A 26,873-nucleotide genomic window follows, 5' to 3' on the forward strand; every position below is an offset into this window, starting at 1 on the left:
GCATTTCCTCAACCACATTCATGTTCTAGGTCACTTGTGGAGATCCTGTAGGTAATGCTACTAAATGTAGGTACATATGTATTTTAGTCCTCAGGTTTCTAACAGTTCAATCTCACTGTTTGCTCAAAGTTTACTACATCATTAAAATTGTTATTTTATTTTTCCTCAAAACTTTTACATTTTCACCCTATCCCTTCCTTTGAGGAAATATACATTATCTTTATATCATCCTAAAAGAGTGAAATACCTCAAGGCCCTAATGTTATACATGAATATATAACTATTAGCAAGAGGATGGCAAGCCCAAGAACTCATTTATTTAGATGCTCAGGATATAGAATTGACTACAAATTCAGATTAAAGGTAGTAGGATCTTTCATACTTACCTCCTACTATAGTAATTCAGACATTTTAGTATTAATATGTAAATCAGTAGGTTTAGTATTGCAACGAACTTTCACTATTCATCTCTCCTAATAATAGAAATTTGCTATGAAAGGAGAAAGGGAGGGACATGGTTATGATGTCAAGACTATCCCTCTAAAGGCACAGACTGATCTGACATAAGCCATAGTAGGGAAAAAACACCCTTAGCACTATTTAATACCAAGCACGAGTCACATTTAACAGTCAGCTGTGCAGCCAAGTTCCACATTATTCAAAGGGTATCAAAGTCAGGCTCAATAGTAACCAGGTGGGAAAATTTCCTGTTCAGAAAGGAAATAGCACAATAGCAAACTGAGTCAAGAGGATCCTACCTTTGCCTGTGCAAAGTCTTCCCCTCAACTTTTCCCAGGGACAGATATCCATCTGTAGCAGTTCTCAGGCTGTACTCCCTTTGGGCAGAAAATGGCATTTCTCGTGGATGGCGGACTATTGGCATAAAAATAATTCAGACAATCATACCTGAAATCAAACTCAGAATAATATCTAACTACAGTCCCATGAGAGTTTGCCTCAAATAGCAAATTTAAACTAATCACAGCTTAGGGCTTAGAGCATTATCAGTTTTTCATATTGCAAGATTAGTTAACAATTAGCACATATAGAAGGATGTCTCATTAACCCTTCATTTATAATATGAATTCTGGAATTTCACACATATGGTGAATACACAATAGTTGACTCCAAAGGCTAAAAAAATGCTGACTACAGTAAACATCCAGTTTTGTATTGCCTGTCAACCTCTGAGGCAAAATGAAAACTTTGAATCTGAGGTCTCTTGTTACAAAGTTAGCCCAAAGATGTAACTTCAGTACTTGAGAATTTTACAACAAATGGTTAGTACAGCTGAGGAGGTCTTATGACTTTGCCCAAGTAGAAAGCCCCAAAGAACCTCACAGATAAAGATAACTTAAAGAAACTTTTGCTACTTTTTCTCCCAACAGTATCAGTATTATCCATTTTAAAGCAAACTATATCCAGTTAAATATTTAATCTTTTCAAACATCTTGACCACATTCTTTTAATAGCTCAATTCATAATTAACCACATCCAGAAAAAAAATTAAAAAAAAATATTTTTCTAACACCATTTCTGATACATTGGTTTCCCAAGTTTCACAATATAAGAAAAAATTAGAAACTTAGTAACATATATAATATCGAGTATTTAAACCCTGAAACTAAACTTATTACCAGCCAGATGATATCAATTCAGTCAAATGTCTTTCCAAAATTATCTTGCGTAGAAAATTATTCATCTTATCACTTTTGGTTTTCTACACTAATCATATTTAAAACCCAGTATAGAGTAATCCAGTATGTAGTAATTACATTCAACAAAAAATAAAAATAGTTACCATCTATATAGTGCTTATTATGTGCCAGGCACGTTGTTAAGTACGCCATAATTATTCCATCATTTGTTTCTCACAACAAGCCTGGGAGGTAGGTGCCATCATTATCCCATTGAACACATGAGGAAATTGAGGCAAACAGGTGAAGTGACTTTCTGAAGATCCCATGGCTGATACATTTCTGAGATTTGAACTCAAGTTTTCTGATTTGTGTAGTTTTCTGAACAGGTCTCCTTTTCGCCAAATATCCAACGTATCTTGCATTAAGTTCTAATTTACCACAATTATACTAGTAGGAGAACACATCTCATTGTAAATGAGACCACATAATTTAATTTCAAGACAAAATTTTAGTGAAATCAAGTTTGGGTTTACAATCTCAAATGGTAATATTTAGAATCTCATTTTTCCCATGGGCCATTTATTGCTAGCACTTCAAATTATAGGGCCTGCTATTTTTAGTTAGTTTATTGTTAAAGATTTAAAGTGATAGTCTTGAATTATCACCATCACTCTTTTTAGGACATGTGAAGATTTTCTGAAACATGGAAATTGCCAAGATACTCTCCCTTCCTTATGTAGTTATGAAATTATTAACACATATCCCTTACATAAGGACTAAAATATATCCTTAAAATATATCTGTCCTTCAAGGACAGAATTTTGATATGTTAATCCCATATAATTCAATGTTGCAAATACATTTCTATATTTTCTGTATCACAAAGAATAACCAAATAAAGTTTCTCACATCCTTCTTGACTAACTGAGATCAAGCCCCTTCCTCAAATCTCTCTTTCCAAAAAATTTCAAACTCTTTAACTTTTAAATCTTCTACTCACACTGTCAGTGCAAACATACTACAACTTTCTTAACTTTCTGCCCATTTCCTCTTATCCCTAGGTGCTTAAAATTTCTTTCTCTCTTTCTTTTATAACTTTCCAGAGAACTTAGATTAAAACCCTTCAAAATTGTACCTGTCTTGTTTCTTTTATATTCTGATCCAACATTTCTCTTACTTTCTTCTATTTGCTTAATTTCTCTAATCTTTATAATTATTATCTCATTTGAGACCCTTAAGAGGTAGGTACTATTATTATTCCCATTTTACAGATAAGGAAACTGAGTAATTTGCCTAGGGTTACACAGCTGTCAAAGTTGAACTCAGGTCTTCTTAACTCCAGGCCTGGTACTCAATCCACTGTGCGCCCTCTCTCTACCAAGTCAGTATCGTGGAGGGAAAAGGATTAGGTTGACAGCTTAGCTCAGGTCCTGTAAAGCATATTCCCAAATTTCATATCCAAAACCTTTTTTGGGCTTGAGTGCCAGGCATCCTGACTTCCCTGCTGGACTGGCAGGAGGCTAAAATGATGGACAAAGGTGGGAGGAGAGGGGTGAGATACCAGTACACAGCTTTAGGGCATGATGGGGTAGAGAAAATCCATGTGGAGTGTAGCCTGGAGAGAATGAGGCATGACTGCCTTGTGTGCCCTGCTTAAATGGAGGTTCTGGGAAGAGTCAACCAAATCAGAGGATGAGCAGAGGCAGAGAGGTACTGCTAATGAGTGAATTCTAGGGATGGAGTGAGCTTCCAGATGACTTCAGGCATGATAGAGGAATTATGGAGTATGATCTGAAGAGGAGAGAGAGTTGCTGTCAAACTGCCCTACTCATCGCTCAGCACAAAGAACATCCCATTTTCTGTCATTGTGCCTTTGAACAAGCTGTCCCTCAGCTTGGTATGCACACCCTTCTCACTCTTTCCTCTTTTATTTTTTCTAAATTTTGTTTAATTGTTAGGCATTTATTTTTCTCCCTCCCTCTATCCTGAAAAAAAGAAAAACAGAACTTTTATAAGAAATATAGTCAATGAGCACAACAAATCCCCATAGTGATCATGTCCAAAAATGTGTCTCATTCTCTATGTCAAGAGATGGGTAACATTCTTCATCACTTGATCCTCTGAAGTCATGGTTGATCACTTAATTGACAAGACTTCCTAAGCCTTTCATAATTGTTTGTTTTTATAATTCTAGGGTTTTCTGCAGCAGTTTGAGGCAGGAAAGGAATTGTTTCTGAGTTTAGTTCTTCTGCCTTATAACAATTCATTTCCTTTACTGGACATATCACTTTCAGTGCCCATATCTGGGTGCGAATCTTTGTACAACTGGTGAATGGTCTCTTTTCCTCAGTCAGACACAAACATGCTCATCATACAGAAGAGGAAGCTTTTCAAATAGAATTTGAATCCAGGTCTTCTGACTCCTAGTGGAATTCTCTATCCACAGCACCTTACTGCTTCTACCTATCTTAGAGAAGTCTTCCGTAAAAGTCTTTTGCTATTAATATAAGCTCTTTATGAAAATGGGATAGGAAAGAAGAGCCAGAGCCATGCTTTTCCTGAGTCACTTAAGTGATGCTTCACTTGGTGATCACTGGTGTTTGGTCTGGATGGGATTGATGTAACATGGCTGAATTCTGGCCATGCTTTTAGATGAAGTATAATTAAGGTTCATATCTGTTATTGTTCAGTTGTGTCAGATTCTTCCTGAATCCTTTTTGGATTTCCTTGGCAAAGATATTGGAATGGCTTGTCATTTCCTTCTCCAACTCATTTTATAGATGAAAAACCTGAGGCCAACAGGATTAAATGTTTTGGCCAGGATTCCACAACTAAGTATCTGAGGTCAGATATGAACTCTTTAAGATGGAAGTTAAATCTGATTCCAGAAATGACACTCTATCCACTGCACCACCCAGCTGCTATTCAAATAACAGTAATAACAGACATATGAATAGCACTTAAGGGGGGCTTTGCTTTCTCTATCTCATTTAGGCTGTATTTCTGGTCTCATTTTTACAAATTAGGCAACTGAGGCACAGAGAGGTTAAATGACAGCCCAGGGGTGTGCAGTTTGGATTCAGTCAAAGAGTTGTACTTGAGGATGTAGGTTCCCCACCCCTTGGCTAGGCAAAGATGAAACATGGTTAAGTGTGGGTGGTATGATTCAAAGGAAGGTCTCCTGACTTCAGTGCCACACTGTGTACTTTACTAAATAGTAATTGTTTCTCTTCTACCTAGGAACCCTGAGAGTCTTCCCCTCCCAGTTTGATTATTTTTTTTTTTTTATTAAAGAAGCCTATTCAGTGAATGGGTGTATCTCACTCAAAGTAAGGATGTGGTAGGACCTTAGCCTGAAAGGGCCAGGTCTTCCATTGCGTCCTGGGCCATCTCCAGATGAAGATCAGGCCACTGGACCCAGAAGGCTCAGGAGAAGAAGGTGAGGTTGGTGACCTTACACAGCCCTCCCTCCCTCAAGTTAAAGTCAACTGCAAGTCATGTCATCCTCTTGACGTCAAGATCGTCTTCGAGAAGGAAAGACAAACACAACATCGGAAGCGTAGCCATCAGTGGGCAGAGCAGCGCGATCACAGGCAGCACCACGAGGTCTCCGAGAACAGCTCGCCTAATCTGCCGCAGCACCTGAGTCTCCGCCCCCTCCCCGACGCGGCCCCGCCCCGACGCGGCCCCGCCCCGACGCAGCCCCGCCCCGACGCGGCCCCGCCCCTCCCCAACTCCTCCACTCATTCAAGGTGGAGCCTCACGTGACGCCGCCGCGCAGGCGCAAACACTAGAGACCGCTGGCAGCGATGGGGGACGCTGCGGGAGTTACGGCGGGCGGGGAGGATACCTACCGGGTCAGTGAGGAGGCCCGAGGCGGCTCCGCATCTTTCCCTTTCTTTTCCAGAGCCTTACAGCTGTTTATATTGTTCCGTGTCCTAGGAGACGGGCTCCACATTTGAACTGCCGGGGAGCCCTGCGCTCGCGGCCCTCCCGCCGCCTTCCGGGCGTGTGTGTGTGTGGTGGGGGATGGGAGGCTGGGGAGCCCGGACCCCACTTCCTCCCGGCCTGGCCCTGGTGGCACCTTGGCGGAAGCCTTCCTCTTGTTTGGGGGTCCCCCCGCAAAACTGCCGTCCTCGTGTGGGGGGAGGGAGAAGGGGGCCGGGCCGGCTTGTCTTTGAAATCTTTGAAATGGGAGGGGGGCAAGGCTCGTTCTGGGCAGCCCCCTATTTGTATACTCTTCGAACCCCGTTTTCGTTTGACCTGTTGTTGCCGGGCATGATGCAAATAAGTTTACACCATGGCTTGGTGAAGCACACGGGTGGGAGTTGGATCCGTCTACACGGCATTCTGCGTTGATGTGGATACAAAGGGGCCTTAAAAGTTGAGCTGCCCTTTTCCCTGGTTCATCCTTTAAAGGCGCCCCAACGGTTGAGCTGCCCTTTTCCTGGCCCCTTAAAGTCTCCGCTTATCTTGGAATACCATAAAATACCGCAAAACTTCCCCCTTGTCCTTGGAATTCCTTGTCTCCCCTCCCCCGTCCTGGGTCATGAGATGCCCTTGTCTCCCTTATCCTGTCCTTATGAAAACAAGCCCCTGCCCCTCTGTAATTGCTAATCCTTCTTCCTGCTAAAAGCCGGCTGCTTTCACTGCAGTAAAGCTCCCAGTGGCTACAGAAGATTATGCACTTAAGTAGATTCTTTTTTTTCGAGACCCAGAGTGGAGGCCAGTTTGGGGCCTGATTTCTTAGGGGGGCAACCTAAGGCCATTCATGGGATTTTTGTACCAGAGAACACTTATACAGACTATGCATACATGCCATACTTCATGGGGTATTGTCATTTTTACAGTTGGGGGTGATGAGATGGGAAAAGTCATTCAAGAAATAGTTGTTAAACATCCAGAAAAGGAAGTGTTGATTACAGAGGGTTAGTTAACAGTCTATGACAGACCAATTGCCCTTTTTTGATAGGGTTACTGAACTGGGAGCTGAGGAGAATGCCATACAGGTCCTTTACATAGATTTTTAACAAAGTTGATATGCAGTATTTAATACTATTTATGTGGAGGAGATAAAGAGATGTACACTAGCTTATAGTACAATTGGATGGATTCAGAACTTGGGGGATAGCTGGAATTCATTTATCAGGAGGAGTTTTGTGATGTATTTTAAGCATCTGTCCTTAGCTTGGTCCTGTGACATTTCAGTCAATGACTTAGATAATAATACAGTATTCTTGTCCATTTGCAGGTGGTATAAAGCTGAGACGGGTAACTAACACAAGATAATAGAGTCAGTATCCGAAAAAAATCTTGACAGATTAGTAGAATAGCATCTAGTAAGATAAAATGCAATAGGGTTAAGTTTACAATTGTGTATTTGGGTACAGGAAATCAGCTTCACCAATACAAATTGGAAGAGGCATAGTTTTCAGTTTCAGAAAAGGTCTGGAGATTTTAATGGACTATTAAGTTTAATTTGAGTTAGCAGTAGTATATGGCAGTCCTCAGAGCCAAAAAGGGCTTGTGTTACATTAATAGAAACAGGCAAAAAGAGTAGATAATCCCACTAGACAGGTGGGTGGCAAAAGTGAATACAGTGCCTGATCTGGAGTCAGGAAGACTCATCTTCTGGAGTTCAAATATAATCTTAGACACTAACTAGTCAGTGTGACCCTGGGCAAGTCAATTAACCGTCTTTGCCTGTTTCTCTTTCTATAAACTGAGCTGGAGAAGGAAATGGCAAGCCACTCCAGTATCTTTGCCAAGAAAACCTCCAGTGGGATCCCGAAGAGTCAGACATGACTCAGCAATAACAATAACAATTCCACCGTATTCTGCCCTGTTTAGACTTACCTGGAACAGTATGTTCAGTTTTGAGAATTGCATTTTAAGAGGCTGTTGTTAAATTGAGGAATACTAAGAGGAAGGCGATAGAATACTAAACAGCCTTGAGTCTACATGATATGACAGTCTGTCAAAAGGACTGAGGATATTTAGATTAAAGGAGAGAAGACTCAAGGAGAACATGGTAGCTGTCCCTAAGTATTTGAAGAGTTATCATGTAGAAGAAGGATTAGATTTGTTCAGTTTTGTTCTGGAGGGCAGAGCCCCCAGGTGGTAGAAGTTACAAAGAAGCACATTAAGATTTGATGTCAGCACTGTTTTTTAAAAGTGTGATGAGGTTGTGGATTTTCCTTCCTAGAAGGTCTTCAAACATATGCTACATGACCTTTTGTCATGCATGTCTATAATGGGAATTCTTTTCAGGTATAGATTGGACCAGATGGTTACTGAGGTCTTTGCTCACCCTCAGGTTGTGTCAGTGTGATTCTTTTGTCACCCATGTAGTTCACTAGTACTGCTTTCTGGGCAAAATGGCACATAGATAACAGGAAGTATGTGAGGTATACTGAAGTTACTTTTACTATAGATGAGCCATGAATATTGTATAATATGTGACAATGTGTTGTATAAATAGTATACATATATCTGGTGTGATTCACAGGGACTATTTTTTGACTGGGAAGATAAAGTGATGGGGACATGGATTTTTACCAGTTCTTCAGAGACAACTGAAAAGCTCTTCCATTCTACAGGCATATCTTGGAGATATTGTGGGTTTGATTCTGGACCATCACAATAAAGCAAATATTGCATTAAAGCAAGTCATGAAGTTTTTGCTTTCCTAGTAACATATAAAAGTTACATTTATACTACACTGTAGTCTATTAAGTGTTTTATGTCTACATTAACAATGTATATACTGTAATTAAGAATATTTTATTGCTAAAAAATGCTAACATGTCTCTAGGCTAGTACTCAAGCCTATAAAGTATGGTAGAAAGTGCCAGAGTTTGCTCTAGCATAGCCTTTGAAAACCCAGTGTTTCTTCCATGGAACTTCTTTTTTTTTTTAACTAATTAATTTTATTTATTTTCAGTGTTCTACAATTACTACCATATAACTTAGATTACTATTTTTCCCTTCCTATCCCCTACCTTCCCAAGACAGCATATAATTTTGTATAGGTTCTACACCTATATTCCTGTTAAATACATTTTCACTATAGTCATGCTGTCGTGAAGAATTAAAATGAGTAGGAGAAATCATCTAACAAACCAAAACGCAAAACACACACACACACACACACACACACACACACACACACACACACACAGCTACATTCTGTGGTTGAACTCCATAGTTCTTTCTCTAGATGTGGAAGGCATTTTGCCTTAGAAGACCATTAGGGATTTTTTTTAAGTCCTTGCATTGCAATGAAGTTCCAAGTCTACCAGAAAAAACTCTCTCACACTGTGGTCATCGCTGTGCACAAAGCTCTCCTGGTTCTACTCCTTTCACTCAGTGTCAGATCATATAAGTCTTTCCAGGCCTCTCTGAACTCTTCCTGTTCATCATTTCTTATAACACAATAGTATTCCATTACATTCATATACCATAATTTATTCAGCCATTCCCTAATTGGTGGGCATCCCCTTGATTTCCAGTTCTTGGCCAGTACAAAGAGAGCTGCTATAAATATTTGACCCTTTCCCATTTTTATGATCTCTTGGGATACAGTCCTAGAAGTGCTATTGCTGGATCGAAGGATATGCACATTTTTGTAGCCCTTTGGGCATAGCCATGGAACTTTTAAATCTGATCTTCAGGACGTAGAGATCTTGTTTGCATTTTTCAGTTTTCTTTAATTTAATTTTCATTTTATCAGCTTTTGTTGGAAAAGAACTGAAATTTTGTGAATTAAGCTGAGGCTTTTTTAAAACTAATTTATTTGTTTTCAGTTTTCAACAATCACTTCCATATGTTTTAAATTTTCTTCCCCTTCATTCCCCTTCCCTCGCCAAGACAGCGTGCAGTCTTATATGAGTTCTACACATACATTCTTATTAAACACATTTTCACATTAGTCATGTTGCATAGAAGAATTAAAATAAATGGGAGAAACTATGAGAAAACCCAAAACAAAACAACATAACAAAAGAGAAAATAGTCTGCTTCATTCTGTGTTCTGAATCCATAGTTCGTTCTGTAGATGTGGATGGCATTTTGCATTGAGTCCTTTGGAAATGTTTTAGGTCCTTGCATTGCTGTGAAGAGCTAAATTTATCAGAAACAGTCCTCACACACTGTGGCTATTTTTGTGTATAATGTTCTCCTGTTTCTGCTTATTTCACTCGGCATCAATTCATATAAGTCTTTCCAGGTTTCTCTGAACTCTACCTATTCGTCATTTCTTATAGCATAATGATATTCCATTACATTCACATACCACAACTTGTTTAGCCATTCTGCAGTTGACGGACATCCCCTCAATTTCCAGTTCTTGGCCACCACAAAAAGAGTTGTTATAAATAGTTTTGTAAATGTGGGTCATTTTCCCATTTTTATGATCTCTTTGGGATAGAGCCCTAGAAGCGATATTGCTGGGTCAAAGGGTATATATGTTTTTATAGCCCTTTGGGCATAGTTCCAAATTGCTCTCCAGAATGGTTGGATAAGCTCACAGCTCCACCAACAATGAATTAGTTCCAACTCTCTCACATCTTCTCCAACATTTCTCATCTTCCTGTAGCCAATCTGATAGGTATGATGTTGTACCTCGTTGTTTTGATTTGCATCTCTCTAATCAATAGTGATTTAGAGCATTTTTCATATGGCTATAAATAGCTTTAATGTCTTCCTATGAAAACTGCCTGTTCATGTCCTTTGACCATTTATCAGTTGGGGAATGGCTTGTATTCTTGTAAATTTGACTCAATTCTCTATGTTTTAGAAATGAGGCCTTTATCACAGACACTAGTTTATATCAGTAAGCACCCCAACATACACAAGGGTTCTTAGATCTGCGTTCACAAAAGGAAAGGCAACTTTTGAGGAGTTAACAGTCAATTTAATCAAGTACATGTATTAATCCTTTAACCAAGCACATATATCATTTACCTTGATATCATATATCATTCACATATATCAGGGGAGTCAGCACCCTGAACTTTGAAGAAAATACAGAGAAATTAAAAGTCAACAGACATGCTTCCAAAATGTCTGACGACTAACATACATACATATTTACCAGAGAGGGGACATCTGGGTATCTCGAAGCCAGGGGCTCCTTACCTGCTTCCCCAACTCCTCTTCTGGCCAAACACTTCTAGTCAGCAAGCCCCAAAGTAAAACCTAACCCTCAGAGTATTTATTCTATATTTAGTGCCAGAGGGCATAACCGTCTGACCCAGTGCATCATTAGAAAAAAAGTTATTATTTCAAGTAGTTTTTCACTTGATTCTCTAAGATTCTTATTACATATAATTTTTATTACATCATAATCTGAAAAGGATGCATTGACTATCTTTGCCTTTCTGCCCTGGATTGTGAGGTTTTTATGCCCTAGTATATGATCAATTTTTGTGTATATGCCATGTACCACTGAGAAAAAGGTATATGCCTTTCTGTCCCCATTCAGTTTTCTCAAGAAGTCTATCACACCTACCTTATCCAGAATTCTACTCACCTCCTTAACTTCTTTTTTGCTTATTTTGAGATTAGATTTATCAAGTTCAGAGAAGGGGAGGTTGAGGTCCCCAACTAGTATAGTTTTGCTGTCTATTTCTTCCTGTAACTACCTTAACTTCTTCTCTAAGAATTTGGATACTATACCACTTGGTGCATATATGTTTAGTAGTGATACTTTTTCATTGTTTATGGTACACTTTAGCAGGATATAGTTTCCTTCCTTGTCCCTTTTGATTAGATTTGCTTTTGCTTTTGCTTTTTTTTTTTTAATTTATTTATTTGACATTCATTTTAACAAAATTTTGGGTTCCAAATTTTCTCCCCTTTTGTCCCCTCCCCCCCCAAACACCGAGCATTCTAATTGCCCCTATCACCAATCTGCTCTCTCTTCTATCATCCCTCTCTGCCCTTGTCTCCATATTCTCTTTTGTCCTGTAGGGCCAGATAACTTTCTATACCCCTTTACCTGTATTTCTTATTTCCTAGTGGCAAGAACATTACTCGACAGTTGTTCCTAACACTTTGAGTTCCAACTTCTTTACCTCCCTCCCTCCCCACCCCTTCCCTTTGGAAGGCAAGCAATTCAATATAGGCCAAATCTGTGTAGTTTTGCAAATGACTTCCATAATAGTTGTGTTGTATAAGGCTGACTATATTTCCCTCCATCCTATCGTGTCCCGCATTACTGCTATTCTCTTTTGATCCTGTCCCTCCCCATGAGTGTCGACCTCAAATTGCTCCCTCCTCCCCATGCCCTCCCTTCCATCATCCCCCCCACCCTGCTTATCCCCTTATCCCCCATTTTCCTGTATTGTAAGATAGGTTTTCATACCAAAATGAGTGTGCATTTTATTCCTTCCTTTAGTGGGATGTGATGAGAGTAAACTTCATGTTTTTCTCTCACCTCCCCTTTTTATCCCTCCACTAATAAGTCTTTTGCTTGCCTCTTTTATGAGAGATAATTTGCCCCATTCCATTTCTCCCTTTCTCCTCCCAATATATTTCTCTCTCACTGCTTGATTTCATTTTTTTTAAGATGTGATCCCATCTTCTTCAATTCACTCTGTGCACTCTGTCTCTATATGTGTGTGTGTGTGTGTGTGTGTGTGTGCGTGCGTGCGTGTGTGTGCGTGTGTGTGTGTGTGTGTGTGCGTGCGTGCGTGTGTGTGCGTGTGTAATCCCACCCAGTACCCAGATACTGAAAAGTTTCAAGAGTTCCAAATATTGTCTTTCCATGTAGGAATGTAAACAGTTCAACTTTAGGAAGTCCTTTATGACTTCTCTTTGCTGTTCACCTTTTCATGCTTCTCTTCATTCTTGTGTTTGAAAGTCAAATTTTCTTTTCAGCTCTGGTCTTTTCATCAAGAATGCTTGAAAGTCCTCAATTTCATTGAAAGACCATTTTTTCCCCTGAAGTACTATACTCAGTTTTGCTGGGTAGGTGATTCTTGGTTTTAGTCCTAGTTCCTTTGACTTCTGGAATATCCTATTCCATGCCCTTCAATCCCTTAATGTAGAAGCTGCTAGATCTTGTGTTATCCTGATTGTATTTCCACAATACTTGAATTGTTTCTTTCTAGCTGCTTGCAATATTTTCTCCTTGACCTGGGAACTCTGGAATTTGGCCACAATATTCCTAGGAGTTTCTCTTTTTGGATCTTTTTCAGGTGGTGATCGGTGGATTCTTTCAATATTTATTTTGTCCTCTGGTTCTAGAATGTGAGGGCAGTTTTCCTTGATAATTTCATGAAAGATGATGTCTAGGCTCTTTTTTTTGATCACGGCTTTCAGGTAGGCCCATAATTTTTAAATTGTCTCTCCTGGACCTATTTTCCAGGTCAGTTGTTTTTCCAATGAGATATTTCACATTCTCTTCCATTTTTTCATTCTTTTGGTTTTGTTTTGTGATTTTTTGGTTTCTCATGAAGTCATTAGCCTCCATCTGTTCCATTCTAATTTTGAAAGAACTGTTTTCTTCAGTGAGCTTTTGAATCTCCTTTTCCATTTGGCTAATTCTGCTTTTGAAAGCATTCTTCTCCTCATTGGCTTTTTGAACCTCTTTTGCCAATTGAGTTAGCCTGTTTTTCAAGTTGTTATTTTCTTCAGCATTTTTTTGGGTCTCCGTTAGTAAACTGTTGACTCGCTTTTCATGATTTTCTTGCATCACTCATTTCTCTTCCCAGTTTTTCCTCCACCTCTCTAAGTTGATTTTCAAAATCCTTTTTGAGCTCTTCCGTGGCCTGAGCCCACAGAATATTTAGTCTGGGTGTTTGGGATACAGAGGTCTTGACTTCTATGGCTTTGCCTGATGGTAAGCATTGTTCTTCCTCATCAGAAGGGAAGGGAGGAGATGCCTGTTCACCAAGAAAGTAACCTTCTATAGTCTTATTTCTTTTCCCTTTTCTGGGCATTTTCCCAGCCAGTGACTTGACCTCTGAATATTCTCCTCACACCCACCTCGCCTCCTGATCCTCCCAGCCAGAGCTTGGGGTCTGAGATTCTAATGCTGCTTCCCAGTCTCAGGGCTTCTGCAGGGGCGGGGCTGCTATTCAGTGTGAGATTAAGTTCAGGTACTCAGGTCAGGGCAGGGCCGCCTCTCGAGCTCAGTTCCCTCAGGGGTTTATGCAGAGACCTTCAACAATGGATCCAGGCTCCTGCCTGCTTGGGGAGCCCTGGTCTGCCGCTGCATCAGCTACTGCCTCCTGAGGGGGCCCGAGTCATGGGGGCACCCCACTCCCCTCTCGACCCGCGAAGAAGACCCTCTCACCGACCCCCGTCACCTGTGGGTGGAGGGACCCACACGGCCGCTGGAGATCCCATCCCTGAAGTCCGCTCGGATCTTCTCCTCTCGGTGTCGGGGCCGGGGCAGGGCTGGGCTGGGCTCCGCGTCCACAGCGCGACGGACCTTTTGCGAGAGGTTTGCAGGTCCCTCTGGAACAGAAATCTCTTTTGCTCCACTGTGCTGTGGCCTCTACTACTCCAGAGTTTGCCGTGAGTTCCTTTTTACCGATGTTCTATGGGTTGTAGGTTCGGAGCTATGTGTATATGCGTCTTTCTACTCCGCCATCTTGGCTCCGCCCCTGATTTTGCTTTTTTACACCAGCTGAAGCATAATATATTCTTCTCCAACCTTTTACCTTTTTACCCTGTGCGTATCCCCCTGTTTCAAATGTGTTTTTTGTAAACAACATATGGTAGGATTATAGTTTTTAATTCATTCTGCTATCCACCTCCATTCTATGGGAGAATTCATCCCATTTACATTCACAGTTATTATTACTATCTGTGTCTTTCTCTCCATTTATGCTTTTATTTCTCCCTTCTCCCTTCCCCCCTCAAAAATATTTAATTTTGACCACTGCCTCCCTCAATCTTCCCTCCCTTCTGTCACAGCCCCCCTCCCTTTTATTTCCCATTTTCCTTACTATTTCTTCCTTCACTTTAAACCCCTCCCCCCTTTTTTCCCTATTTACCCTCCCACTGCCTGTAGGGCAAGTTAGATTTCTATGCTTAATTTAGTATGTTGTTCCCTCCTTGAACCAAATTCAATGAGAGTAAAGCTCAGACAATGCTTATCTCCCTCCCCTCTTTCCCTCTACTATAATATGTTTTTGTGCCCCTTCCTGTGATGTAATTTACCTTTTTCTGCCTTCTTTATTCTTCTCCTGTTATAATCCCTTTGCACCCTTTAATTACATTTTTTATCATCACATCAGTTAACTTATACCCACTCCCTTTATCTATGTATATATCCCTTTTAAATGTCATAATAAATATACAGTTCTCAAGATTAACAGGTATCTTCCATATAGGGATGTAAACAGTTTGCCCATATTGAATAACAAATTTTTTTTTTTTCCCTGTTTACCTCTTTTTACGCCTCTCTTGAGTCTTGTATTTGAAGATCAAATCTTCTCCTGAGTCTGGCCTTTTCTGCAGGATAAGCTGAGGCTTTTGTAGAAAACTTAAAACATCCTCACTACTGTGTATTTTTAATTTTTAAATTGTAACATTTTTTTTAACCAAAGGCAGTTTCAGTTTAATTAAACATCTACTTTGTGCAATGTGAGTTTACAAAGTTAAAAGAAAAAAGAAGTAACCATCTTCAGATAACTTATATTTTTAAAAAATGCCTAGAAAACATAAAAAAAGAAAAAGTAATGGAAAGTGACTATGTGTCCTTTGTTTTTACATGTTTAATTTCCCTTTACATATTTTAACCTCCTTATTAGAGATGCTTGATACAAAGATTTTTTTCCACCAGTTGAACATTTCCCATTTTGCCCTATTTGTACTAATCTTGTTCATTACAAAGTTTTTCAGTTTCATATAATTAAAATTATATGTTTTATAATTTGTTATTGCTTGTAACCTTATTTGGTTAGTAATTTATTCTGTAAACATGCCTTTTTTTAAAAGGTATGATCTTTAGTACTCATGTAGGAGCTTTTTTGAATGTATTGTGTCATCTCATGCCTCTCTTCTATATTTATCATATTCATTATTTTTTAGAGTACAATTGTTTGTTTACACTATTGAACTACAGTTTGTTAGCCATTACCTAATCTACTTTGCAGATACTAGTGTAAACCTATTTTCTGCCAGACTGCTTTTCAGGTTTCTCAGTGATTCTTATCAAATAAGGAATTCTTTCCTAGGTGATTTATGTTTTCAGATTTATAGAACACTTGGTTATTGAATTAAAACATTTGAGTCTTCTTTTTCTAGTTTGTTGCATTGAACTACACCTCATTTTTAACATACCAAATGATGTTAATGTTTACTGTTTTATAATAGAGTTTGAGGACTAGAAATGCCATTTTCCCTTCAGGTCTACATTTTTCACTAATTCCCTTGATATTCAAGATTTTTTTTCCACCAAATGAATTTTATTATTTTGTCTAGCTTTGGTAATTTAGTAATTTACACTGAAACTGTAAATTACAGTCTATTGTACTTAATAGTTGTTTAATGTCTTCATTTGTATAGTTACAGGCAATGCATATATATTATTTTGCTTCTGCTTTATTCACTTTGCATTCTCTATAAATTTCCCATATTTCTTTGTATTTTACACATCTACCCTTCCTTCCAGTACAACGATATTACCTCACAAATTTTTCAGCCGTTCCCAAATGATTGGATTCACAGTTTGTTCATAGCTTTTTGCTATTACAAATACTGTTGCTATGAGTATTTTAATAGATATAGGTCTTCCTATATATATATTTATACTTCCTTAGGGTATAAACGTAATAGTGAAATCCCTGAGGCAGAAAGTGTCTTAATATTTTTTTCACGGTTTTCCAAAATGATTTTACAAATCTGCCAGCATTTTTTTCCACAGCTCTGCTGGCTTTGAATTTTAAAATCTCTTACCGTCTTTGTCAATTTGATGGTTCTCAGGTGAAATATCTCAGTTGCTTTAATTTGTATTTCTTTATTAATGACTTTTGACACTTTCAAATGTTTGCTGAAAACTTGTTTATTTTTTTCCCTAGTGACTTGCTCATAATTTTTAATATTACACCACATGTATATATCATATTGTTCCTTACGCTCATTTTACAATCATGTATGAGTTTCTTAAAAACATATATCCAGAAAAATGCAAAGAGGAATATGCAGAATAAAAAGAAATACAAGAAACATTCCAGTTCTCAGAAAAATAAAAAAAATTATAGAACTGTATTTGGGCCATGGATAATTTATAGAGAGGAAAAATGTACATTCTTTTTTATATTTTTTCTGTAGTTCATTTGGCTTTTACTTCTTGTGTTCTTATAAGGAGAATACATTGCTGAGATTTCAGTTGTCACTTTTATTAGGAAACATATTCATATTGGCTACAGATTACATGGTTGATTCCAGTTCTTAACTTTTCTCTTTTTTCAAAAAAAATTAATAATTAAATTTTAGTTTTCAGCATTTACTTCCATGAGATTTTGAGTTCTAAATTTTCTCCCCCCCTCTCTCCTCCCTCTTCCTTCTCTCCAAAAAAGCATGTAATCTGATAAAGGCTCTACATATACATTCATATTAACCATTTTCACATTAGTCATGTTGTAAAGAAGAATTAGAACCAATGGGAGGAACCATGAGAAAGAAGAAACAAAATGAGAGAGAGAGAGAGAGAGAGAGAGAGAGAGAGAAAGAGAGAGTAAGAGAGAGGACAATAAGTAGTATTGATGTACATTCAGAGTCCATAGTTCTTTTTCTGGATGAGGACAGCATTGTCCATCATGAGTCTTTTGGAGTTGTCTTAGGTCCTTGCCTTGCTGAGAAGGACTAAGTCTATCAAAGTTAGTCATTACACAATGTTGCTGATAACTGTGTACAATGTTCTCCTGGTTCTGCTCACTTCATGCATCAGTTCACGTAAGTCTTTCCAGGTTTGTCTGAAGTCCATCTGCTCATCATTTCTTATGGAACAATAGTATTCCATTACATTCGTATACTACAACTTGTTCAGCCATTCCCCAATTGATGGGCATCTCCTCAATTTTTGATTCTTGGCCACCACAAAAAGAACTACTATAAATATTTTTGTACATGTAGGTTCTTTTCCCATTTTTATGATCTCTTTGGGATACAACCCTAGAAGTGGTATTGCTGGATCAAAGGGTATGCACATTTTTGTAGCCCTTTGGGCGTAGTTCCAAATTGCTCTCCAGAATGGTTGGATCAGTTCACAACTCCACCAGCAATGCATTAGTATTCCAATTTCCCCGCATCTTCTCTTGATTTTTCTTTTAAGTTGTACCAAAATAGCTATAGTAGAATGAAATACAAACAGTATAATTAGAAATCTTATCCCTGAGGAATAGAATAAAAAAATGCATCTTTAGAAAATACAATTAAGTATTTTTCATATTCAGAAACTATTAAAGGAAAACACAGGTAGAACAGTTAATACACATTTTTATTCTAAGTAAATATCAAGTTTTAGGTAGCAGCTTGTGTGCCCCATGTCTTCCTCCTTCCCAGCCCAATACCAGGGGTGGGCACCTGTGGCCTCAAGGCTGCATATGGCCCTCTAGGTCCTCAGGTGTGGCGCTTTGAATCCAAACTTCACAGAACAAATTCTCTTAATAAAAGGATTTGTTCTGTACAACTTGTACTCAGTCAAAAGGTTGCACCCAGGGCTGCATGTGGCCTTGAGGCCATAGGTTTCTCACTCCTGGATCCTCCTTGAAAAAACTAAAAGTCAACAAATGACATTGATATAAATAATATTAGGTGTTATCTTTTTCTGTATTTGGAAACCAGGTGAAAATTGTTACTCAGATCTAAGTAGGACATCTAGGTGGTGCAGTGGATAGAGTATTGGGCCTAGAGTGAGAAAGACTCATCTTCCTAAGTTCAAATCTAACCTCTGACACTAACTAGCTGTGTGAGCCTGGCCAGATCACTTAACCCTGTTTGCCTAAGATTCCTCATCTGTAAAATGATCTGGAGAAGGAAATGGCAAACCACTTTACTATCTTTGCCAAGAAAATCCCAAATGAGGCTGTGAAGAGTCAGACATGATTGAAAATGACTGAACAATAACAACAATATCTAAGTGAGAAAAATACTTGCAAGATGACCTGAATACTTTAAAAACATATTTATAATTAATTTGTTTCATGTGTAATTTGATTAATCTGATTTTGTTACAGTTATGTAACCTGTGTTGATGAAAAAAGTCATCAATATACTGTCTGTAAAATAATATTAAATTATTTAAGGATGCATACAAATAATATTTATTTTAGTCTCTTTTATAAGCCTTCATCTTTGTCTTTTTTCTATACTATTTCTGTATTCAGCAAAAGGAAATGTCTCAATTGTGAACAGTGCTTGTAAAGGAGACTTAATGGCCAAATGATATTATGGATGCAAGTGCTGTAATCTCTGTGTATGCTGGAATATTTACCCATTTATCAAATCTTTTAGCTGCTTCACAGATGTTTCTGTTAACTTTGCTTGTTGCTACCATTTTTCCTGAACTGACCAAATACGTTGTCCTTTGGTTAGTCACCTTAATCTTTTCTATCCGAATAAGGGCTGTACTTATTTGGATTTACTTGAAGGAATTTAGAGAACAGTTGTTCATAGTTAGCTAGATAAGTAGACTAGTCTCACACCATAAAGATTTCTGAGGCCATTGAATGCTAGCTGAAATCTCAGCAGTCTCAGAGCTAACAAGCACTTCACATTGTATGACATCTAAGAGAAATTGCTTCATAGCTCCCTTGCTTATGTTTTAACACTGTCAAAACCTCAGTGTCATCTGACTCCTTATTTTTTTCCATCCCATACATCAAAATCAGTTGCACAGTTTCTGTCTCCCTGATGTCTCCTAACTCACACAACTACCACCTTATTTCAAATCCTCATCAGTTTTTACCCAAGTATTGCAGTGATAACTAATTGGTCTTTTTCAAGTCTCTCACAACTCCAGTACATATGTACTCACAGCTATACATGGCTTTTCTTTAAGCATGGATTTGAACATGTAATTCCCTTTTTCAGTCAACTCCTATGGCTTCTTATTGCCTCTAGAATAAAATAAAAACTTAAAAAAGAAAAGCTTTTAAAACCTGAAGCAACTCATCTCCAAATGATCTTTCCACCCTGATCTTTGATTCAGAGAATTATCTGTGTAGAGTTCATTATTGAACCCATGGGAACTGATGAAGTCACCAAGTGATGTAGCATAGAAAGATGAGAAGAAAGCAACTTGATCTGGAGGACCACTCCTCATGATCTGAGGAGTGGTCAGACAGATAGGGGAAAGTATCCATGAAAACAAGGAGTTTGACAGAGTCAAAGGAGAAGTCAAGAAAGATGAAGACAGAAAAAGACAATAGATTTGGTAATTGAGTGATCATATCTTTGGAGAGAAGAGTTTCAGCTGAATTATGAGATGAGCCAGATGATAGAATATTAGAAAAGAGAGAAAGGAGAAACTTTTACTATAGATTTTTCTCATAAAAGGAAGGAGAGACATAGGTCAATATCTAGTGGGAATTGAGGGATCAACTGTATTTTTAAAGATAGGGATGCTTGTAGGAATAAGAGAATGAGTGAGTTGATAAAGAGAGATTGAAGATTTTGAAGAGAAGAAAGCCAAACTACCAGTGTCAAAAATGAAAAAAGATAAATTCACAGCTAATGAAGAAGAAATAAAAGAAATTATTATGACTATTTTTGCCCAACTATATGCCAGTAGAACTGACAGTCTGAATGTTTACAAAAATTTAAATTACCCAAATTAACAGGAACAAGAAATAAAATATTTAAATAACATGGGCTTAGAAAAAGAAATTGAACAAGCCATGAGTGAACTTCCAAAAGGAGGAAAGCAGAAATGAATGGATTAGGGGTTAATTCTACCAAACTTTTAAAGAGCAATTCCACAGGTGGCACAGTGGGTAGAGTGCTGAGCCTGAAGTCAGGAATATTCTTCATGAGTTCAAATCTTGTCTCAGACGCTAGTTGTATGACCCTGGGCAGGTCACTTAACTCTGCCCTACTTTCCTCATCTGTGAAATGATCTGGAAAAGAAAATGGTAAACCATTCTAGTATCTCTGTCAAGAAGATCCTAAATGGTATCACGACGAGTCACACAACAGGGAGGGATATGACTTAGCAAGAAGGGCAGATTCTCCAGTGGAAATCAGTGTGAAGGAGAAGATAATGGAAGAAGGTATTTGAGTGATTTGAGATGAGGAAAAAGGTACAAGGGAGTGTTCTTAGTAAATAACCCTCAGCTTTTTTCAGTGAAGTATGAGGTGAAATCCTGAGCAGAAACTGTGGGAAGAAAGGGTGTTGTGGAAGCCTTATGGATAAACTAAAAGGTTTGGAAAAGCATCTGTGTAGAGTGAGATAGTGAGTAGATCAGGAAGGAGTAGAATGATTGCTTCACTGTAGTGAGTGCTCAATAGAAATAAGATAACAAATTTATAGTGGACTGAGTCAATACATTTTCATGTTTTCTCTAACTCTTTTCAACAGTACAATAATAGTAGTAAAGGAGCAATACAAGGTTGGTGGGATATCATCAGTGATAAAACAAGGGGTCAAGAAATTCAAGAGTAAAAGATAGTATAAAGTTAATCTGGTACATCATGGGTCAAGATACAGGAGGGAGAAGAGTACATAATTTGTTGGGATGATGGCCTAGGAGAAGAACTGAGGAGAGGAGGGAATTAAGGATATAGGATTACAAACAGTGGTAGGGGTTGTAAGGCACAGGAAAAGGTTATATTTGGATCAGTGAATTTTGGAATTTATATACAGAGAAGTAGAAGTTAGGATCAGTGCTCTGACCTTCCCCATGTGGAGCTGAGGTAGAGTGGCAGTTAGGTCATGGCATCTAAGTAAATTTAGGAACTAATTATATTTGAGTGATCATTAGTATGTATGTTGAACTCCCCTGGTATGAGAGTAGAACTTGTGAAGAGAAAGATTGTGAGCTGGGCACTGAATTCATTGAGAAAGGAAGAATTTCCTAGGAGTTGATAGATAATAGACAAAATGATCTAGAATGGATGATGAATTAGGATAGTGAAGACCTCAAAGGAAAACAGGTTTCTGAGTGATGGTGGTGGAAGGAAAGTCTGGAAGTGACGATGAAAAATAAGGAGTATTCTGACTCCTTCATTGGACTACTGAGGCAACCAGGGAATTAGTCATCTGTGACCATATACTGAGTCATATATACACAGAAATAGGGATTATTTTAAGCTGAGTGGTTCAATGAATAGCGTTCCAGGTCTGGAAATAGGAAGACTCATCTTTTTGAGTTCAAATCTGGCTTCAGACACTTACTAACTATGTGACATTTCTTAACCCTGTTTATCTTAGTTTCTTCATCTGTAAAATGAGCTGGAGAAGGAAATAGCAAACTAAGTAACTTTGCCAAGAAAACCCCAAAAGGGGTCATCAAGAGTTGGATATGACTGAAAAACAACAGCAAAAAGAAACTATAATTAAAACTACTCAGGTACCATATCACCCATCAGACTGGCTAAATTGACAAAAAAGGAAAATGGTAAATGCTGTTAGTGCTTATGGGGGATAAATATACTCTTTTATTCAGTGACACTGGCCTTCTGGGTGTTCCACAAACAAGATACTCCATTTCTTTCTTGAACAATATCTTCAACATTCCATCTCTCAGCTCTAGGCATTTTCTGTGTCTGTCCCCCATTTCTGGAATGCTCTCCCTCCTCTGTTCTGACTACTGCCCTCACTGGCATCCTTTGAGTGCCAAAAAAAAAAAAAAAATACCATCCTTTACTGGAAGCCTTCCCCAATCTTTACTCTGTTGTTTCCCACGTATTCTGTATATAGCTTACCTTGTGTACATTTGTTTTCCATGTTATCTCCCCCATTAGATTGTAGGCTCTTTGAGGGGCATGTATTATTATCTTTTGCCTCTTTTTTTTATCTCCAGTGTTTAGTACATAGTGCTTGACACATAGTAGGCACTTATGTTTATTGATTGATTGAATGACTGAACAAGTTATGATATTTAAATGTTATGGAATACTACTGTTTTGTGAGAAATGATAAAGGAGAAGATTTCAGAAAAACCTGAGAAGACTTTTATGAACTGATGCAAAGGTAAGTGAGCAGAACCAGGAGAACATTTTGTACAATAATAACAATTTTGTAAAGACAGACAACTTTGAAAACTTAGGAACTCTTATCAACACAATGATGAGTCCACAAGATTCATGATGAAGCATACTCTCCATCTCCAGATAGAGAAGTGATGGACTCAGAATGGAGATTGAATTATCTCTGTCTTCATTTCTTCCTTTGTAGTTGCAGTTCGCTTTCTCCATTCATAATTTCCCCCCTTAATTTAGGAAGAACTATGTTAAATTTAAGAAGGCTATATGTACTTTATCTCCAGTTCATGCAGCTATCAACATGTTTACTATATGCTCTGTTACCTTTATGTGTGTTTTTTTACCTCCTATATTAAGCTTGTTTTTTCCTCTAATTTCTCTTATTTAATTTATGATATACTTTTAGCTATTATTTCAACTCTTCTAGAAATTTTAATAGAACTTGTAGCTAAGCTATAAATTTATCTGAAGCTCTTGGTAGTTTCTGTGAGTTCCTTTCTTTTTCTTGACATATCCTGAATGTCACTGGATCTATAAAATATTGTTACTGGATCTATAAAATATCTTAGCCATAGTCATCTTCTGTTTATATATCCAGCTTTACTTCCCTGACTTTTTGTCAGTTCTAGGCTCTGATTTCTCCAATATCCTTTGAAGGGGTGTTGGGCCCTTGTTTTCTTTACATTGTTATTATCTCATTTTTGGTTATTGGATCTTCTGCTGGTATTTGCTGTGCACAAAAGATTGCAGCTTCTAAGTTCACTTATAGCCTCATGGTACAGAGTGCTGAGCTCCTTTAGGCTTTCAGTGATAGCTTAGATAAGCTCATGTAAACTTTAAGAGCCACCAGGATGAGCAGATTAATCAATCACCTTCTTGGTAAAAGATTTGTGGCTCTGCTGTCTCCCATCTCTGTTTCTGAACCCACAGCTCCAAGAGTGTTTAACAACTCAGGGCTTCCCTCACAGGAGTACTTAGGTATTTTGATCCTGGGATCTGGGTTGTTCTTGCCCTGCTTGGGGCTTTCCAAGATCTTCTGGTCCTTTCATCTGGGAACTCCCAGTTGAGAAATTCTGAGACTGTGGGAGTTGGGAGGTCTCCCAGTGATATGTTTGCCTCATGCCTCCTTTCTGTCCTCCGTATTTTTGTACCTGCAGACTTTTGAATATGCACTTATGCTACTATAGGCTGGATGAAGGTATTTACTGTAGTTTACTTCTTAATCATTATTCAATTTGATTTTTTGTTTTATCTTTTCTTAAGTATATGTATGGGATTAGGACTGTTCTGCTCTTATTCTTTCTGACACCTTGATCAACAATTCCCTACTTTATTTTTTAATAGGTAGATTCTAAAGAAGAATTTGTTCAAGTCAGAAAGAGAGACCTAGAGCGGTTGACAACAGAAGTGATGCAGTTACGAGACTTTTTACCCAAAATACTCAATGGGGAGATGTTGGAAAGCTTACAGAGATTGGATGCTGTAGAAACAAGTAAGTCCCATCTTACAGAAGTGGTAGTAACAAATCAACAAATAAATTGTATGAAAATAATCACAAAGAAATTTGTGATTTATTGCCAAGCTCTGACAGACTAGAAATCTATGTTATGTTCCATTTTCCACTTCCATTGTATTATGTAATCTTATGTTTTTGGGTTTTTTGTTTTTGTTTCTTTAAATTTTTTTTATTAAATACTGAATCTTAAATATACATTAAGAAAAGAAACATTATAAACTTAAATATTGAAACCTACATACAGATAGAGGTTTTGACCTAGATGTGGATACAGCAAGAGGTCTGACAGGTAAGAAGAAAGGAGAGAGTGATGTCCTGAAAATCCAGAGAAGAGTATTAAGGAAGAGAGAGTGATCAATAGTATCAGAGACTGAAGAGAAGTCAGGAAGAATGAGGGTTGAGAAAAAGCCATTGAATGTGACTTTGGAAATCATTGGTAACTTTGGAGAAAGTGTTTTCAGTGGAATGGTAATGTCAAAAGTTGAATTATAAGGACTTAAGAAGAGATTTAAAGGGAGAGGAAAGTGGAGGCACTTATTATAGATGACCTTTTTGAGGAGTTTAGCTGCAAAGGGGCAGAAGAGAAATAGGATGATAGTTAGCAGGGATGGAAGGATCAAGTGAGTTTTTTTGAAGATGAGGGAGACCTGGGCATTTTTGTAGGCTGTAAGGAGGGAATCTACTTCCCTTCTCTAGAGAGAAATTGAAGATAAATATGGGAATGACAGAGGGGGTAATCTTTTTAAAAAATATATATTTCATTAAATATTTCCCAGTTACACTTAAACAGTTTTTTAACATTCATTTTTTTAAATTTTGGGTTCCAAATTCTCTCTTTCCCTCCAGGGAAGGCAAGCCATAGGATAGCAATTATACATGTGAGTCATGCAAAACATATTTCCATATTGTTGTTGCTGTGTTCATTCTTTGTTGCTGAAGAAGACCATGCCATCAGAGAAATGATGATATGACTTCCACTTGACTTTGTTTTGAGGAAGGAAATGCTGTGCAGGGTCACCAGCCTCACTTCTCCTCTGGAGCCATCTGAATCCAGTGACCAGATATTCATCAGGATGACTGGAGATGGCCCAGGATACAATGGGAAACCTTGGCCCCTTTAGGCCAAGGTCTATTCAGGTACTCACTTAGAGTGAGGTAATGTGCATTCAATGAATAGACCTGTTTAAGAAGTAGTCAGGGGATGGCCCCTTTAATGAGTCAAAGAAAAATAACTACATCAGGCTGGCAGGGAAACAGCAGCAGTTACTATTGATATTTACTTTTAAGCCCGGAGGGTCCAGAAAACAACCCTTATGTTGCAAAAGAAAACACTCGCCCCACAAGAAAAATAAAGATAATGAAGAAAAAATATGCTTCAGTCTGTACTCAGACTTCATCAGTGCTCTCCCTGGAAGTGGATAACATTTTTCATCATGGGTACTTTGAAATTGTCTTGGATCATTGTCTTGATCAAAGTAGCTTTTACAGTTGATCAGTATTATAATATTGCTGTTACTGTGTATAGTGTTCTTCTGGTTCTGCTCACTTCACTTGGTTCTTATAGGTCTTCCCAGGTTTTTCTGTAATTGTGCTGCTCATCATTTTTTTGCAGCACAATAGTATTCCAACACAATCATAAACCACAATCTATTGAAGGGGATGTGGTGGGGTGGGATGGGATCACTTGTACAGATGGTGGGCCATGGTAAGGAGTAAAGCTATCTCTTTGTGTGTGACCGGGGTGAAGGAGGAAATGGTGGTATCTAAGTGATAGGAGATGAGGAAGCTCATAGTGAATGGCCCCAATTTTTTTCTGCAAAATAGAGGTTCTTATCTGAGAAGGGAAAAAGGGTAGTCATGGGAGGTTTATAGAAAGGTGAAAAGCTTTGAAAGAGCTGTTGTGATACATGTGATAGGGAGTTGATAGGGCAGGTGTAGAAGGATTTCCTAGTGGCAGTGAAGGCCTAGTTGAGGTTGTGTAACATAAGTTTGTAGTGGACCCTGTTGGAACTATTGCTTGATTTTCTTCTTCTACATTCAGCAGCACACATGTAGGGATAAAGGCAGCAGATGGTTGGAGTGACCTAAGGTTGAGTGAGGCTTAGCAGGGTGCTTTTGGTGATATGATAAGGAGGCCAGACACTCAAGAGAAAAAGACAGCGTAGAGTTGAATTGGTTCATCAAGGGGTCAAAGGAGGAGAGAGTAGCTAGTGCAGGGGAGATGACCTGGAAGACAAAAGATAGAGTGACTGGAGATGGTGGTATGGACCAAGAGTAGGGTTTGGTAAGGAAAAGCAGAGCAAGAGGTTGAAGGCCAATAGATTTCAAGGGATTTCAGAATTCTTCAAAATGGAGACAGTACATTTGTGGGTGATGTCAAGTTCAAGGGTATGACTGTCTTGGGGTATGGCTGAATTATGGTAGAAAAGTAGGCCATGGGAAGTGAGTAGTTTTGAGGAGCTGAGTAGTTAAGGTGTTTGAGAGAGTTACTCTGTATGTTGAAGTTCCCTAGTATGAGGGCAGGAATTGGAGAGGAGAGAAAAATTGTAAGCCGT

The 26,873-nt window shown here is 38.3% G+C and overlaps 1 protein-coding gene across 2 annotated transcripts in view; it reads left to right on the forward strand.

The window, feature by feature from the left end:
- Nucleotides 1–5,346: 5,346 nt before the first annotated feature.
- The window catches only part of HSF2BP (heat shock transcription factor 2 binding protein), a 99,700-nt gene continuing 78,173 nt past the window's right edge, over nt 5,347–26,873 (forward strand). For both annotated transcript variants that reach the window (XM_072614833.1, XM_072614834.1), the window contains exons 1-2: nt 5,347–5,497; nt 24,147–24,294. In XM_072614833.1, coding sequence (XP_072470934.1) covers nt 5,450–5,497; nt 24,147–24,294 — 196 coding nt within the window. In that variant the 5' untranslated portion in view covers nt 5,347–5,449. The remainder of the gene's footprint in view (nt 5,498–24,146; nt 24,295–26,873) is intronic.

The sequence above is a fragment of the Notamacropus eugenii genome, chromosome 5 (assembly GCF_028372415.1).
Source record: "Notamacropus eugenii isolate mMacEug1 chromosome 5, mMacEug1.pri_v2, whole genome shotgun sequence".
NCBI classification, from domain to species: Eukaryota; Metazoa; Chordata; class Mammalia; order Diprotodontia; family Macropodidae; genus Notamacropus; species Notamacropus eugenii.